Below are 11,560 nucleotides of genomic sequence, written 5' to 3'. Positions count from 1 at the left end.
GAACAAACGTATTCCCTTTTTGAATATTTTCAAATTTTATCACCCTGAATATTTATTGAGAAATATAATGCATTACAACAATAAGACATATAGTAGCCTCATAAAAATCAAATTTTTCCTAATCTCTCTATCCATTATCGCTCCTTTATTTTTCAACAATGTGTTCCTCCTAATAGTTATTACAAAAAATTCTCAGCATATTGTTAAATAATAATATTCAATCCAAAATCCCTCAAAAATCATAACATTGTAATATAGTCTCCATAAAATTAAAATTCAAACTAAGAGATGCTAGGTTTAACCTCAGGCAAACTAGAAGCTTCCTCAAGAATCTTCTTATCCTCAAGAATCTTCTTATCCTTAAGAATCTTCTTATTCTTCTCAATAGCTGCAGCAACTTCTTTAGGCATATACTTTTCATCATGCTTAGCAAGAACGTCAGTAGCCAAAAAATAATACTCTCCGCTTCTAGCCTTCGCCGAAACGTTCTTCAACGAAGTATCTTTTTTAATCTCATCAGTGAAGGGTTTCACGAACCCTTCAGCAACAACCGAGTGTCCTTCCCTGAACAAATCAGGCAAAGAGCCTTGGTGACGAACAACCATGTCGGTGATCAAATCGGTGACAACGAATTCTACGTCAGGAGAAGAAGATGGATACACCACGCTTCCTTCGAGGACTAAACCGCCTAATCGAAACTTCGCTTTCGTAGGGTTATTTTTGTATTTTTCTAATAAGTCGGTTGGGGTGACGTAGAAAACTAATTGATCGGGGAAGCTGTTGAGGACAACGACGACGAATCCAGCCATGGCCGCGAATGTGAGCACGTAGGTCCACAGACGACGGGTTTGAAGTTGCCGTGCGCGTGCGCCGATGTCAACGGTTTTCTTCGGGCGTGATGGTTGGCGTCGTGATGTGGAGAGGAAGCGGTGGATGGGGAGAGAGGACCAGGTGGGGGGGTTGAGGGGGATGGAAGGGGTGATGGAGAAGGAAGCGATGAGTGGTGGTGAGGGTTGGAAGGGTGGTTGGCGAAGAGAGTGGCGGAAGAGAGAGGCGGTGCGGATTAGATTGGATCTGAATTTGAGGGCTAGTGAAGCGGCCATTGGAATTTTTTGGAGAAATTGAGAATTAAGAAAGGGGGAAAATTGGGTTTAGGGTTTTTGAATCAGGCTAAGCCGCCATGACTAAATACAGGTTGAACTAGAAAGTTTCGGACATGATCTAAACGGAGAAAAAAAAGAGAGACGGAATAAAGGCAGCTCAAATAAAATCATACATTAGTAAATTTTTATTTTATGAAAAGTATACTATTTTTTCGAATAAATATGTAAAATAATATTAAATGAAATGGCTAAAATAAAATTAAATATGTGTAAATAATATAAAGCTTAGTAACCATAGTTTTAACTACATTCTTAACTGTGTTTTAGAATGTCAGCGAAATCTTAATAAATATATCAAAGTGATATCATAAGTATGATTTAATTAAAAATACGTTTAAAAAATTATATGTTATCATGAATAAATATAATTCTTATTTATTTTTTATTTTTTATTTAAGTAATGGAATCATTTTTTTTCCTAAAAAAAGTAATGTCATTGTTTCTTGAAAAAAAAGAAAGTAATGTTACCATTTAAACATTTACTATACTAAAAAAAATTGTAATTAGAAGTCTTGGCATTTTATGAGTCTATTAGAAGGGATATTTATAAAGTTTTGCCTCTTTTTCATGTGATTAATCTATTCAAATTTGAACTTGAGTTCCGACCTGTTTCTATTTCTTGTCTCTCCCACGCGGGTTGAATTGGTGAGCTTCTCACGCTACTTCATTTTTAGCTGTCACAGCTTTAACAAATTGGGAGAAATAATATGATGCTAACATTAATTAAGAGCGAGAGATGAAACTCCTTCAAGTATTTATGAGAATTCTCACTTGCAAGATTATTAAACTTTAAAAATAAGTATTAAACTAAATTTAAGTTCAAATGATCCAGTAACTTCAGGATATTCTATACACAATGTATTATAAGTGACATCAAGAGCAACAAGTTATCTTAAAGTTCTATTATTCATATCATCCATATTGTGATTAGTGAACTCACACATAATCACTTTTACTACCTAACTCGTTAGCACTAGAAGCTATATTAACTATGCGAAGTAAATTAAAAGTCTTATCTATTTCAGGATCAAGGGGATGCATATTCCTAGAACTAGCCTTAGTCATGCACCGTGACAATATAAACGCAATGCAACACCACAACTATGAAAATTCGAACAATTTCCCTATCGCTAACATTGAAGTGGAAAATGAAAAATCCTATCAAATAAAATCCAAAAAAATATAAAAATATCACCCCAAAATTATAAAAATCAAATAAACATAACACAATTTTTTTTTTGTTTTTTTAAGAATATAAAAAATTAAAAAAGTAATCTAAACGAAGGAATTTTGGGTTTTGGATTTCTTAATCGCTTCCTAGATTTTTTGTGTGATTTCTTGGCAAAAATTCGGGGCAATCCGAAACACTCACTTGAAAACTGGTTTTTTCTTTTACGAGCAAAATGCATACACGAGCTAGCAACAAACCTACCCAACCTGTAAAGCAACAAAACACAAAAATAATTGTTAGGATGATTAGTAGTACTCTAAAATTGACTAATTTGTTATCAGAAAGTCTCCGACAACGACACCAATTTTATTCGTTGTCGCAAACAGGTCAAATATGAGTAGTAAAACGTAGTGTAAGGGCAACAACTCGAGTCATTCGCAAGGACTTCTGATTATATTAACCGAATTTAGAATAATGAAATTAAAAATAGGGTTTCGAATTTAGGTTCAGACAAATTAAGAAAACAAATTACAATCATATTGGAACAATTAATCCACTAATTCAAGAGTTTCAGACCTATCACAGATTCTATTAACATATTTAATTTCTAAATTGTGACTCTATTCTTATTTAATTATAGAATTGATCAAACAAACGTAATAAACTCTATGTGAATTCTATTTATTTATTTTTTACTGGATTAAGCATCACAGTAATCGATGTATTATAGTTAACGATCAAACGTCGAAAAACTAAAATTTATTTTATAAATCGAATTTTGTCAAACTAATTTTGTCAATCCTATTGAGATTCAAATTATGCAATCAAAATAACAATATAATTGAATAAAGAGAAATAGAATTAATATGAGAAGTTAACGTTATAAAATAAACATTAAGGTCTTGAAAAAATTATTAATCAGTAGATTAATTTAGGAAATTAGTCTTCCATCGAAAATGTCCTATTTATCCAAAAATAAAAAAACAAGAAAACTATGAGTATATGTATCTCTTTCTAAAAGCAGCATTGAATCCCCCTCAAAAACACAAAATATATAGTACTAAAATTTGGACTCTAAAAACAATTGGGCCAATACTAAAAATTATTACAAAAAACTCAAATCACGTAATCGCCAGTTTCAACTAAGTATAGTTTGAAATTGGACTCTTGTGTCAACATAAAAATTGTAACTCTAATTTTTTAATTTTTCAACATCTGCTCGCATTCATCAATTCGATATCCAAAATTTAAGTTATTCGCTTACAAAATGAACAAGGATCAATACGTAAATAATAACATTAAAACTCGACCAATCAAAACTTATATTTTAATTTTTTTAAAAGAATCAAAGTTGTGGAATGAAAGACAGTAGACAAAAGTAACCACCTTTAAACACTATTTATATATAAATAGACTATAAAGTTTTTTTTGTTTAAAAAATTAGGTCAAGAGTTGAGGTTGATGAGGAGAGAAGGTGACACGACGAAGGGGGAGGGGAAAAAAAATTCTTTTCGTGGACCAATGACACAATTCATCTCTTTCTTTAATGTGTCCATTATGTTAATTTCAGAGTGGGATATTCATATTCCCATTTCCCTCTCCATCACCTTTCCTACTATCGTGGTCATAAAATATTAGTAACAATAACCGTGAATGAATAATTGTATATATACGTGCTGTGTAACGTTATGTATCCACGCATGCATTAACCCTTGTCGTTTTCAAAATTGATTTCCTTGCATTCCAATTCTGAGCATTATCGTCCTCATGGATTCTCAATTCTTGCTGGGTATCGCCCTCTCATCCATTGGTGGATTCAGCACTTCAATTGGTACGTCTCTTCTTCCTTTCTGTCAACTTATTCACTCACGTTAATTAATAATGGTAAATTAGAATAAGAGTTTAACAGACATTCATTAAATTAAAGAGTTTAATGGTTAGTGTAAATTTATTTTATCACTAATAAAAATTATCTCTCCTAAATATCATAAAGATAGAGTGCAGCCGAATAATTTATTTTACATTAACATCTAATGAAAATTATTTAATTTCTGATGTTATATTATAAAAGTAAGGTATAATGGAACAGAAATACATAAATGTTCTGAGATGTTTGGTAAAATTTTAAAAACAAATTTTATTTATTTAATGAAAATTCACAATTTTACGATGTCACACCGTCAATTTTCAAGTACCGGTTAATACTGGTAGTTCAGAAAAGAAGGTACAATAAACTGCAATAATTTTACAAAATTTATTTATTATCTATTTATTTAGGTAATTTGTTGAAGACTTAATTTTATTAAAAAAATTAAGATTGTACGACCCATTTATATTTACAATTTATATGTAATGCGTAATTCTTAGCAAAAATTTTGTTGCATTTTATGAGTACTTTTATTGATAATATTCTATTTTTCATTATTTATGTATATGGATGTTATGCTTGATTGGTTTAAAGACAATTTTCATCTTTTTATTTTGTTTAAAATAAACTTTTAATTGTTAAATTTGATTTTTTTAATACACAACTTTAATTAATATCTAAAATAATACTGTAATTTGTTGTTAAACGTTATTGTTGGTATTTTTTGACTAATATTGTTGGTATATAATTGAACATAAGAAATTCTAAATGGCATCAAATATAGATTCTTTTCACGAGTTTCTCCTCGTGCATTTCACATGTTCTCAATACTACTATATGATAAATTTGAGAATGATAAACATAAAATTAATTTGAAGTAAAATTAAAATAAAATGATTAATATTAGATTGGGATATATTTGTTTAAAAAAATTGTCACAAAAATATGACATTTGAAAGTATTTAGAATTACAGGTTGAAATGTGAAGTGAAAAAAAAGTACTCGTAGAATATTTGTTGAGGATTTTATTTGGATGTACTATTTGTGTGAGAATATTTTACACAAACTTTCAATTAGATATCGCCATCTATTTATTCCTAAAAAAGTTTATAAAATCAAGTCTTTATGTAGGGATAACATGCTTAAATTATTGTAAAAGTCAATAGCACACAATTTTAATACAATATACAAAATGAAATATAATAATTGGATTAATTTTGATACCTGTAACTATAAATTTTTTCACGACGCTAACCAATCACAAATACTACATATTTATATAGAAACGATTAAAGTGAAATATTTTTAATTATTCAATAATTATGTAGAACAATAATGTATAGGATATTTATATTATCGGTGCATATATAGACACTAAATTCTATAACGACAAGAGCAAAAAAAATATTATTTATACTATTTTGGTTAATAAATTACTTATGAGGTCTTGATTATTTCCACATTAATTAAGGTTATATATGTAGCATTGTAGCTAACTAAAGTTTCTGAATGTGAAACAGGTGCACTTTTTGTAATAATGAGTCAAGCTCCAAGTTTGAAGATGCTTGGACTATTACAGGGTTTTGCTGCTGGTTTGATGCTGAGCATATCATTCTTTGATCTTGCTCATAATGCTTTGAACTCACTTGGCTTCCTCAGAGGCAACCTTTGGGTAAAACCTTTCTCTTCTCTTCACTTTTTCAGCATTATTCTAGTAATCAAGCTACCTTAATTAATACTCTCTTATATTTGTTCTGACCATCATGTTTTATTTTCTTCTTCATCTAGTTTTTTTCTGGTGTCGTATTCTTTGCTGTTGTTGCTCACTTTATACCAGAACCAACAGTTCCTCCTCCAGATAAGAAGAGTAAAAAGGTTTTAGTAAGCTTTTTCTAGTTGCAGCTGCTACTTATATGCTAATATAGATATATATTAATTCTGATGAATAATTTTTGACATGCATGGAAATATTAAGGTTGGAAATGAAGAAAACAAGAACATGATGAAAAAACGTCGCCGTCAGGTTTTATTCAGTGGAATTATTACAGCAATAGGTATGAATACTTTTCATCAAAGGGTGGAGAAAATTAGAAAGTTGTTTCTCCTTGTTAGTTTTTCCCCTTTTGGTTAGTATTAATTTCTTGAAGTTTAAATTTAAAACTATCATTACGATTTTCTCCTAGGTATAAGCTTACATAATTTTCCAGAAGGAATGGCAGTGTACCTTGGATCCATGAAGGTACCACTTCTATTCATTAATTGGTCAAGTCTTTCTAATATAATAGTATTAGTAAGAAATTGGATTCTTGTCACGCAATCAGTGACTGCAGAAAATCCGGGTCCCTATTAGTAACTAGTAATGTTTATGTTGTTCTCACATTAATTTTATGACTGTGTCGTGTTTCTTGTAATAGGGTCTTCGTGTTGGTCTTAACCTTGCATTGGCAATTGCACTGCACAATATCCCTGAGGTATAAATTCTTATTTTGTGACAGAGCTAATTTAGACTTGAGGTAAAAAAATGAGTGAAAACCGTAGCTCCTTATAGAATTTGATGACATGTCTTAATATTTAAGTTTACTTTTGTTTGTTTTTATTGAACATTTTTTTTAATGTTTTCTCTATTTTGCAGGGTGTTGCTGTTGCACTTCCTGTTTATTTTGCCACAGAGAGGTAAGAACCTTCATGTGCTCCTGTTGTTGCTTTTTATGTCTGGTTTAATAGAAATTGATATAGTACAATGAATTAGAATGGAATCATTAAAAAAATTATTATTTAGATTATTTAAAATATAAATTATAGGGTAAACCACCTATTTGTCAATGACTTCGTAAGACACTCTCAAATAGATCGTGTTAATCGTTTATCAGTAACGTTTGACAGAATCACAGACGTGTTTCATAATCTCATGGACCTATTTGAGCGTCCTGCAAAGTCACCGATAAATTTGGTGGTTTACTCAAATTATACCAATATACCTACCATGCTTTTATGTTACACGAATTATACCAATATCTTACTATATTTTTTTTTAAATTCTGGATGTGTCATAGTAAATGGCAGGCATTCAAATTGGCATCACTTTCTGGCCTTGCTGAGCCCTTGGGTGTTATTATTGTAGGTAAGATCCTCTGCTTTTGTTGCTTTCCACCATATTGTAAGCGACTAGCATGCCTAATTAATAGGCTAATGCACCTTGCACATTGAATCCCTTCTATGTATTAAGTGTGAGATAGAAGTCTCATATTAAGTAAAAGAGTGATATGGAGCAACATATAAGTGAAATGGTCCATACACCTTATGCGTTAAGGTTTGTTTTTGATAAAGATGTGGTGTCAAAGTCACTTACGTGCTGACATTAATTTGATTAGGACTTGCTTTAGTATTAAAGTTTGGTAAGAGGTTTGCAGGCCTAATTAATAGGCTAATGCAACTTGCACAGTGAATCCCTTTCTCTTGGATATATTTTTTCTGGGCAAGTTCTGAAGTACTAGTAGGAAGAAGTGTCTTATGTTGTTTACGGTTGACCAATTCATGAAAATTGTTCAAAATTTCGATGCCGACTGACATCACCACTGTCAAGTAAAAGTTTAAGATACTCCATGTTACCGAGACAGTGTTGAACTGAGACCGATGAGATCATCGTCTTAGGCGTGAGGAGAGTAATACTATGAATTTTTGCTTGTGAGCAACATGATTGATTTGTTAGAGTTTCAAATTATTTTCAAGCATTGAACTTATGATAGGCTATTTGAGACATTCACCCATCCAAACATCGCCTTTTTGATAAACTTGAATATATCTGAGAAAGTAATGTTGAACTTACTGAGATGATTTCTTTCTTTTTATGTAGCATGTCTATTCCCTACCAGCCTAAATCCTGAGATTCTTGAGGGTCTGCTTGCATCAGGTTTGCAATGCTCAATAATATCTTTTATTGGGTACTTTGTGATGTAGATTTGTTGATTATTCTGTTAATAACTACAGTTGGTGGAGTTATGGCTTTTTTGACCCTTCATGAAATGCTTCCATTGGCTTTTGAGTATGCGGGACATAAGCAATCTGTTAAGGCTGTCTTCTGTGGGATGGCTTTCATGTCTGCAAGGTGATTAATCTTTTGCCAATAAAAATCTATATCAAGAGCAATGCTAAGCTTTTCAATGTTACTTTGGTGACTATTTAATCTGTTTGAGTGTCCTGTTTCATTTCTGTATATTCAATAATACATGTCAACTATAACATATTTATGATTTCTTATTCACTATATGCATATAATTTTCCTTTATTTTTAAAGTGAATTGTTAATTTTAGACCAACTGAATTTCAATCATAGTGTGAAACTATGAATATTGATTAGTGCAAAAGACAAACAAAAATGTGATGCAACTAATCAAAATTTCTAAACTTCTAATCATGCTATTATGGTGTTACAACTAATTTACTATTGCTTGTGTGCAGCCTGTATTTTCTACGTATCAGCTTACCAGAGGACAGTGGCTTATAGCTGGGAACTACATATATTTTCAGAATGAAACTCACAAACTTGCAATGACAATATTGTGCAACACAATCAATAGGGGGATTAGGGGATATCATAGGAAATGTAGGATATGTTTCAGCTATAGTTTCATCTCCATATAATGCCCGGTTATCTTTATAATTCATAATTTGTATAAATTTGTTTATTTATAACATGGAGAATAAAAAACAATTATAAACAGCATAAATATGAAATACCATAGAGATGAAAATTAAACTTTGACTTGCAGTTCCTATGATATCTGTCCTGTGTGCTAGTGTTATAAGAATTAAAATATCTGATTGATCAATTAACATTGTTTTTTAACACTATGTTTTAAATTATGGTTGCAGTTACATTTTAAACTTTTATATAATAGAAAAATACGGTTAAATACAAATGCAGTCCAAGTTGCAGATATTTCGAAATCCTTATTAAAACCATGCTATCTATGAAGGAACAATTACTCAAAAAAAATATATAAAAGAATTAAATTTGTTTGTAATTTACCATGTTACTAGAGCATGTTGCATAACTTGCATTTGCAACATTACCTTGCAGTGGGGTTGAGTTACATTTGCACATAGTTCAATGAAGGTAAGTGTTTTTTCCGTAATAAGATTAAATACAAATATTTCTTCATTTCTTTTAAAAAGTTAAAAATTAAAATTACTCATATTCAACATGTGTTTTTTTATCAAAAAGAAAAAAAAGTATTCAACACGTGTAAATTACTTTATTAGAGGGAATCTTGCCTTTGTATCAGTAGCCCATCTCGGTAGGCAATTAATCCTCCCAAAACTGTATTCAGTTACAAATTCAATTCAAGATCAAAATGTCAATGAATCAACTACTTTAATTGTGCAGTTATTATGAAAATGAAAACTTGATAAATAAACTTATAATTACAAAAATAAATTCCCTATCGTCAAATAATACACCATCCAAATCTAACAAATACAGTTTTTGTTACACGTTACCAAAAATAGCACCGCAATGTTTTTTTCTTTTGCTAATTGCTAATACGGCACACCACCAATTTCGCAGCACAATCAAATCACATTTTAATTTCACCTGATAAAGACCCTTTTTTTTTTTTACGTAAATAGTAAATATTTTATATAATAATAATAATGCAGTACAGTACCATCTACTAAAAAAATTAACCTAATATTGTACTATACAATTGTATTTAAATTGTACTGCATAGTTTCATAACAAAAACTCATTTCATTTCAACCCTATAAATAAATAACCATAATCAATTAATTATTTCTTAGCAGCTAAACAGAAATCAAGACAGTGATGGATATGCAAGGCATGGATCATGGGATGGCAATGGCACCAAAATCATCCCACAACTGCAGCATGATGATGAATCATAAGAGGCATGGCATGATGCACATGACATTCTATTGGGGAAAAGACGCTTTGATCCTCTTCGATGATTTTCCTGCCGGTAAAACTAACATGTATGTCTTGGCATTGTTCGTTGTTTTTCTAATGTCCGTACTCATCGAATTACTCTCACATACCCGGTTCATTAAACCCGGTTCAAACCGTGTTGCGGCTTGTCTGATTCAGACCGTTCTGCACGCACTTAGGATTGGATTAGCTTATTTGGTTATGTTGGCACTTATGTCTTTCAATGGAGGTGTTTTCTTGGTTGCTGTTCTTGGTCATGCTCTTGGATTCTTCGTTTCTACCAGTGCTTTCAAAAAATCGCATCAGCTTGATGAACCTTATGATCTTCCTCCAATGGCTTGTTGATTATTTCAATTTTAATTTATTTAATTTTGTTTTCCATTTTATTTAATTAGTTTTAGCGATTTGTAAATCAATTCTTGTCGTTGTTTAATTAATCACTATTTCTAATACCAAATTGGTTATCTAATTGTTTAGAATTCTTTGAATTTATTAATGTGTGCAGTTGAAGTTTGAACATTGGTCAATTTTGTACCGAATTATTGGAGTCGAAAGAGAAGTTGATGAGCCTATTTCCTCCTACCAACATAGATTAGCATTTTTTAAATGTGAAGAATATTACTCTAGCTATCTTTATATTTAGTATCACCATGGGGTTTTTAAATTTTACAATTTACAGTACTTCTCACAACTCTAATATAATATCAAATATATATTTAAAGTTTCACATTCAATAAATAAATATAAGATACACTTAAGTCTCACATTTAATAAAATAAAATGCCAATGATTCACAAAATAAAATGTGTTTATTATTCAAAAATTTGGCTAACATGCACTTTAAGAAAGTTGGATTTGATATTCCAAAATTTTTCTCTTAATTTTCATTGTACACAATTTGTCACTATTGGAAATTTTATTTTTTAAATTTTTGGTAGTACACTTATTTTATTGGAAATTTTGTTAACAAATTTTCGTCAGAAAATTTTTGGTAGTTACTTTTACTTAATCGAAAATTTCAAAAATCCAGTATGTTTTTTTTCTTTCTTAAACAGGGATTTGAAAAACACAACCATTATGTATAGATTTGACTGAAATATTCACAACTAGTCAAATTTTTGAGTCACGAAAAAAGAGGTTGACTGACAAAATTGAGTAGCAGTTATCATTATTTGATCTGACGTAGAGACCGAAAAAAGAGGAAGAAAATCAAAATTAATTATTGGTTGTGATAGAGGTAGAAAATATAAGTCAAATAAAAGTAACTCAGGTACTTCAACTAAAAGGTGTGGTTGTCGTTTAAACTTAGATTGAGACCATTGAAAAATATTGAGGGATGAATCATTAGTTTAATGTATGGACTTCACAACCATGAGTTAGTAATTACTTTTGAAAATAATGCATTTATGGGATGC

General features: G+C 30.6%; 3 protein-coding genes across 3 annotated transcripts; 2 read left to right on the top strand and 1 right to left on the bottom strand.

Annotated features, from left to right (window-relative positions):
• LOC101494831 (cytochrome c-type biogenesis protein CcmE homolog, mitochondrial) lies at nt 1-1,271 on the bottom strand. The gene has a single exon (XM_004507048.4). It carries the CDS (start codon nt 1,101-1,103, stop codon nt 282-284), a length of 822 nt encoding a protein of 273 aa, XP_004507105.1. The 5' UTR covers nt 1,104-1,271; the 3' UTR covers nt 1-281.
• Nucleotides 1,272-3,996: 2,725 nt separating this feature from the next.
• On the top strand, nt 3,997-8,963 carry LOC101494307 (zinc transporter ZTP29-like). The gene is made up of 11 exons (XM_004507046.4): nt 3,997-4,165; nt 5,722-5,873; nt 5,990-6,076; nt 6,177-6,255; nt 6,385-6,440; nt 6,616-6,672; nt 6,834-6,874; nt 7,255-7,322; nt 8,055-8,111; nt 8,189-8,306; nt 8,660-8,963. Exons 1-11 carry the CDS (start codon nt 4,102-4,104, stop codon nt 8,703-8,705), a joined length of 825 nt encoding a protein of 274 aa, XP_004507103.1. The 5' UTR covers nt 3,997-4,101; the 3' UTR covers nt 8,706-8,963.
• A 996-nt stretch (nt 8,964-9,959) lies between these two features.
• On the top strand, nt 9,960-10,701 carry LOC101493985 (copper transporter 6-like). Its single transcript, XM_004507045.4, has one exon. It carries the CDS (start codon nt 10,026-10,028, stop codon nt 10,488-10,490), a length of 465 nt encoding a protein of 154 aa, XP_004507102.1. The 5' UTR covers nt 9,960-10,025; the 3' UTR covers nt 10,491-10,701.
• The last annotated feature ends 859 nt before the right edge of the window (nt 10,702-11,560 follow it).

Source organism: Cicer arietinum, chromosome 6 (assembly GCF_000331145.2).
Source record: "Cicer arietinum cultivar CDC Frontier isolate Library 1 chromosome 6, Cicar.CDCFrontier_v2.0, whole genome shotgun sequence".
NCBI lineage: Eukaryota > Viridiplantae > Streptophyta > Magnoliopsida > Fabales > Fabaceae > Cicer > Cicer arietinum.
This window is presented reverse-complemented; position numbering and strand designations above follow the sequence as displayed.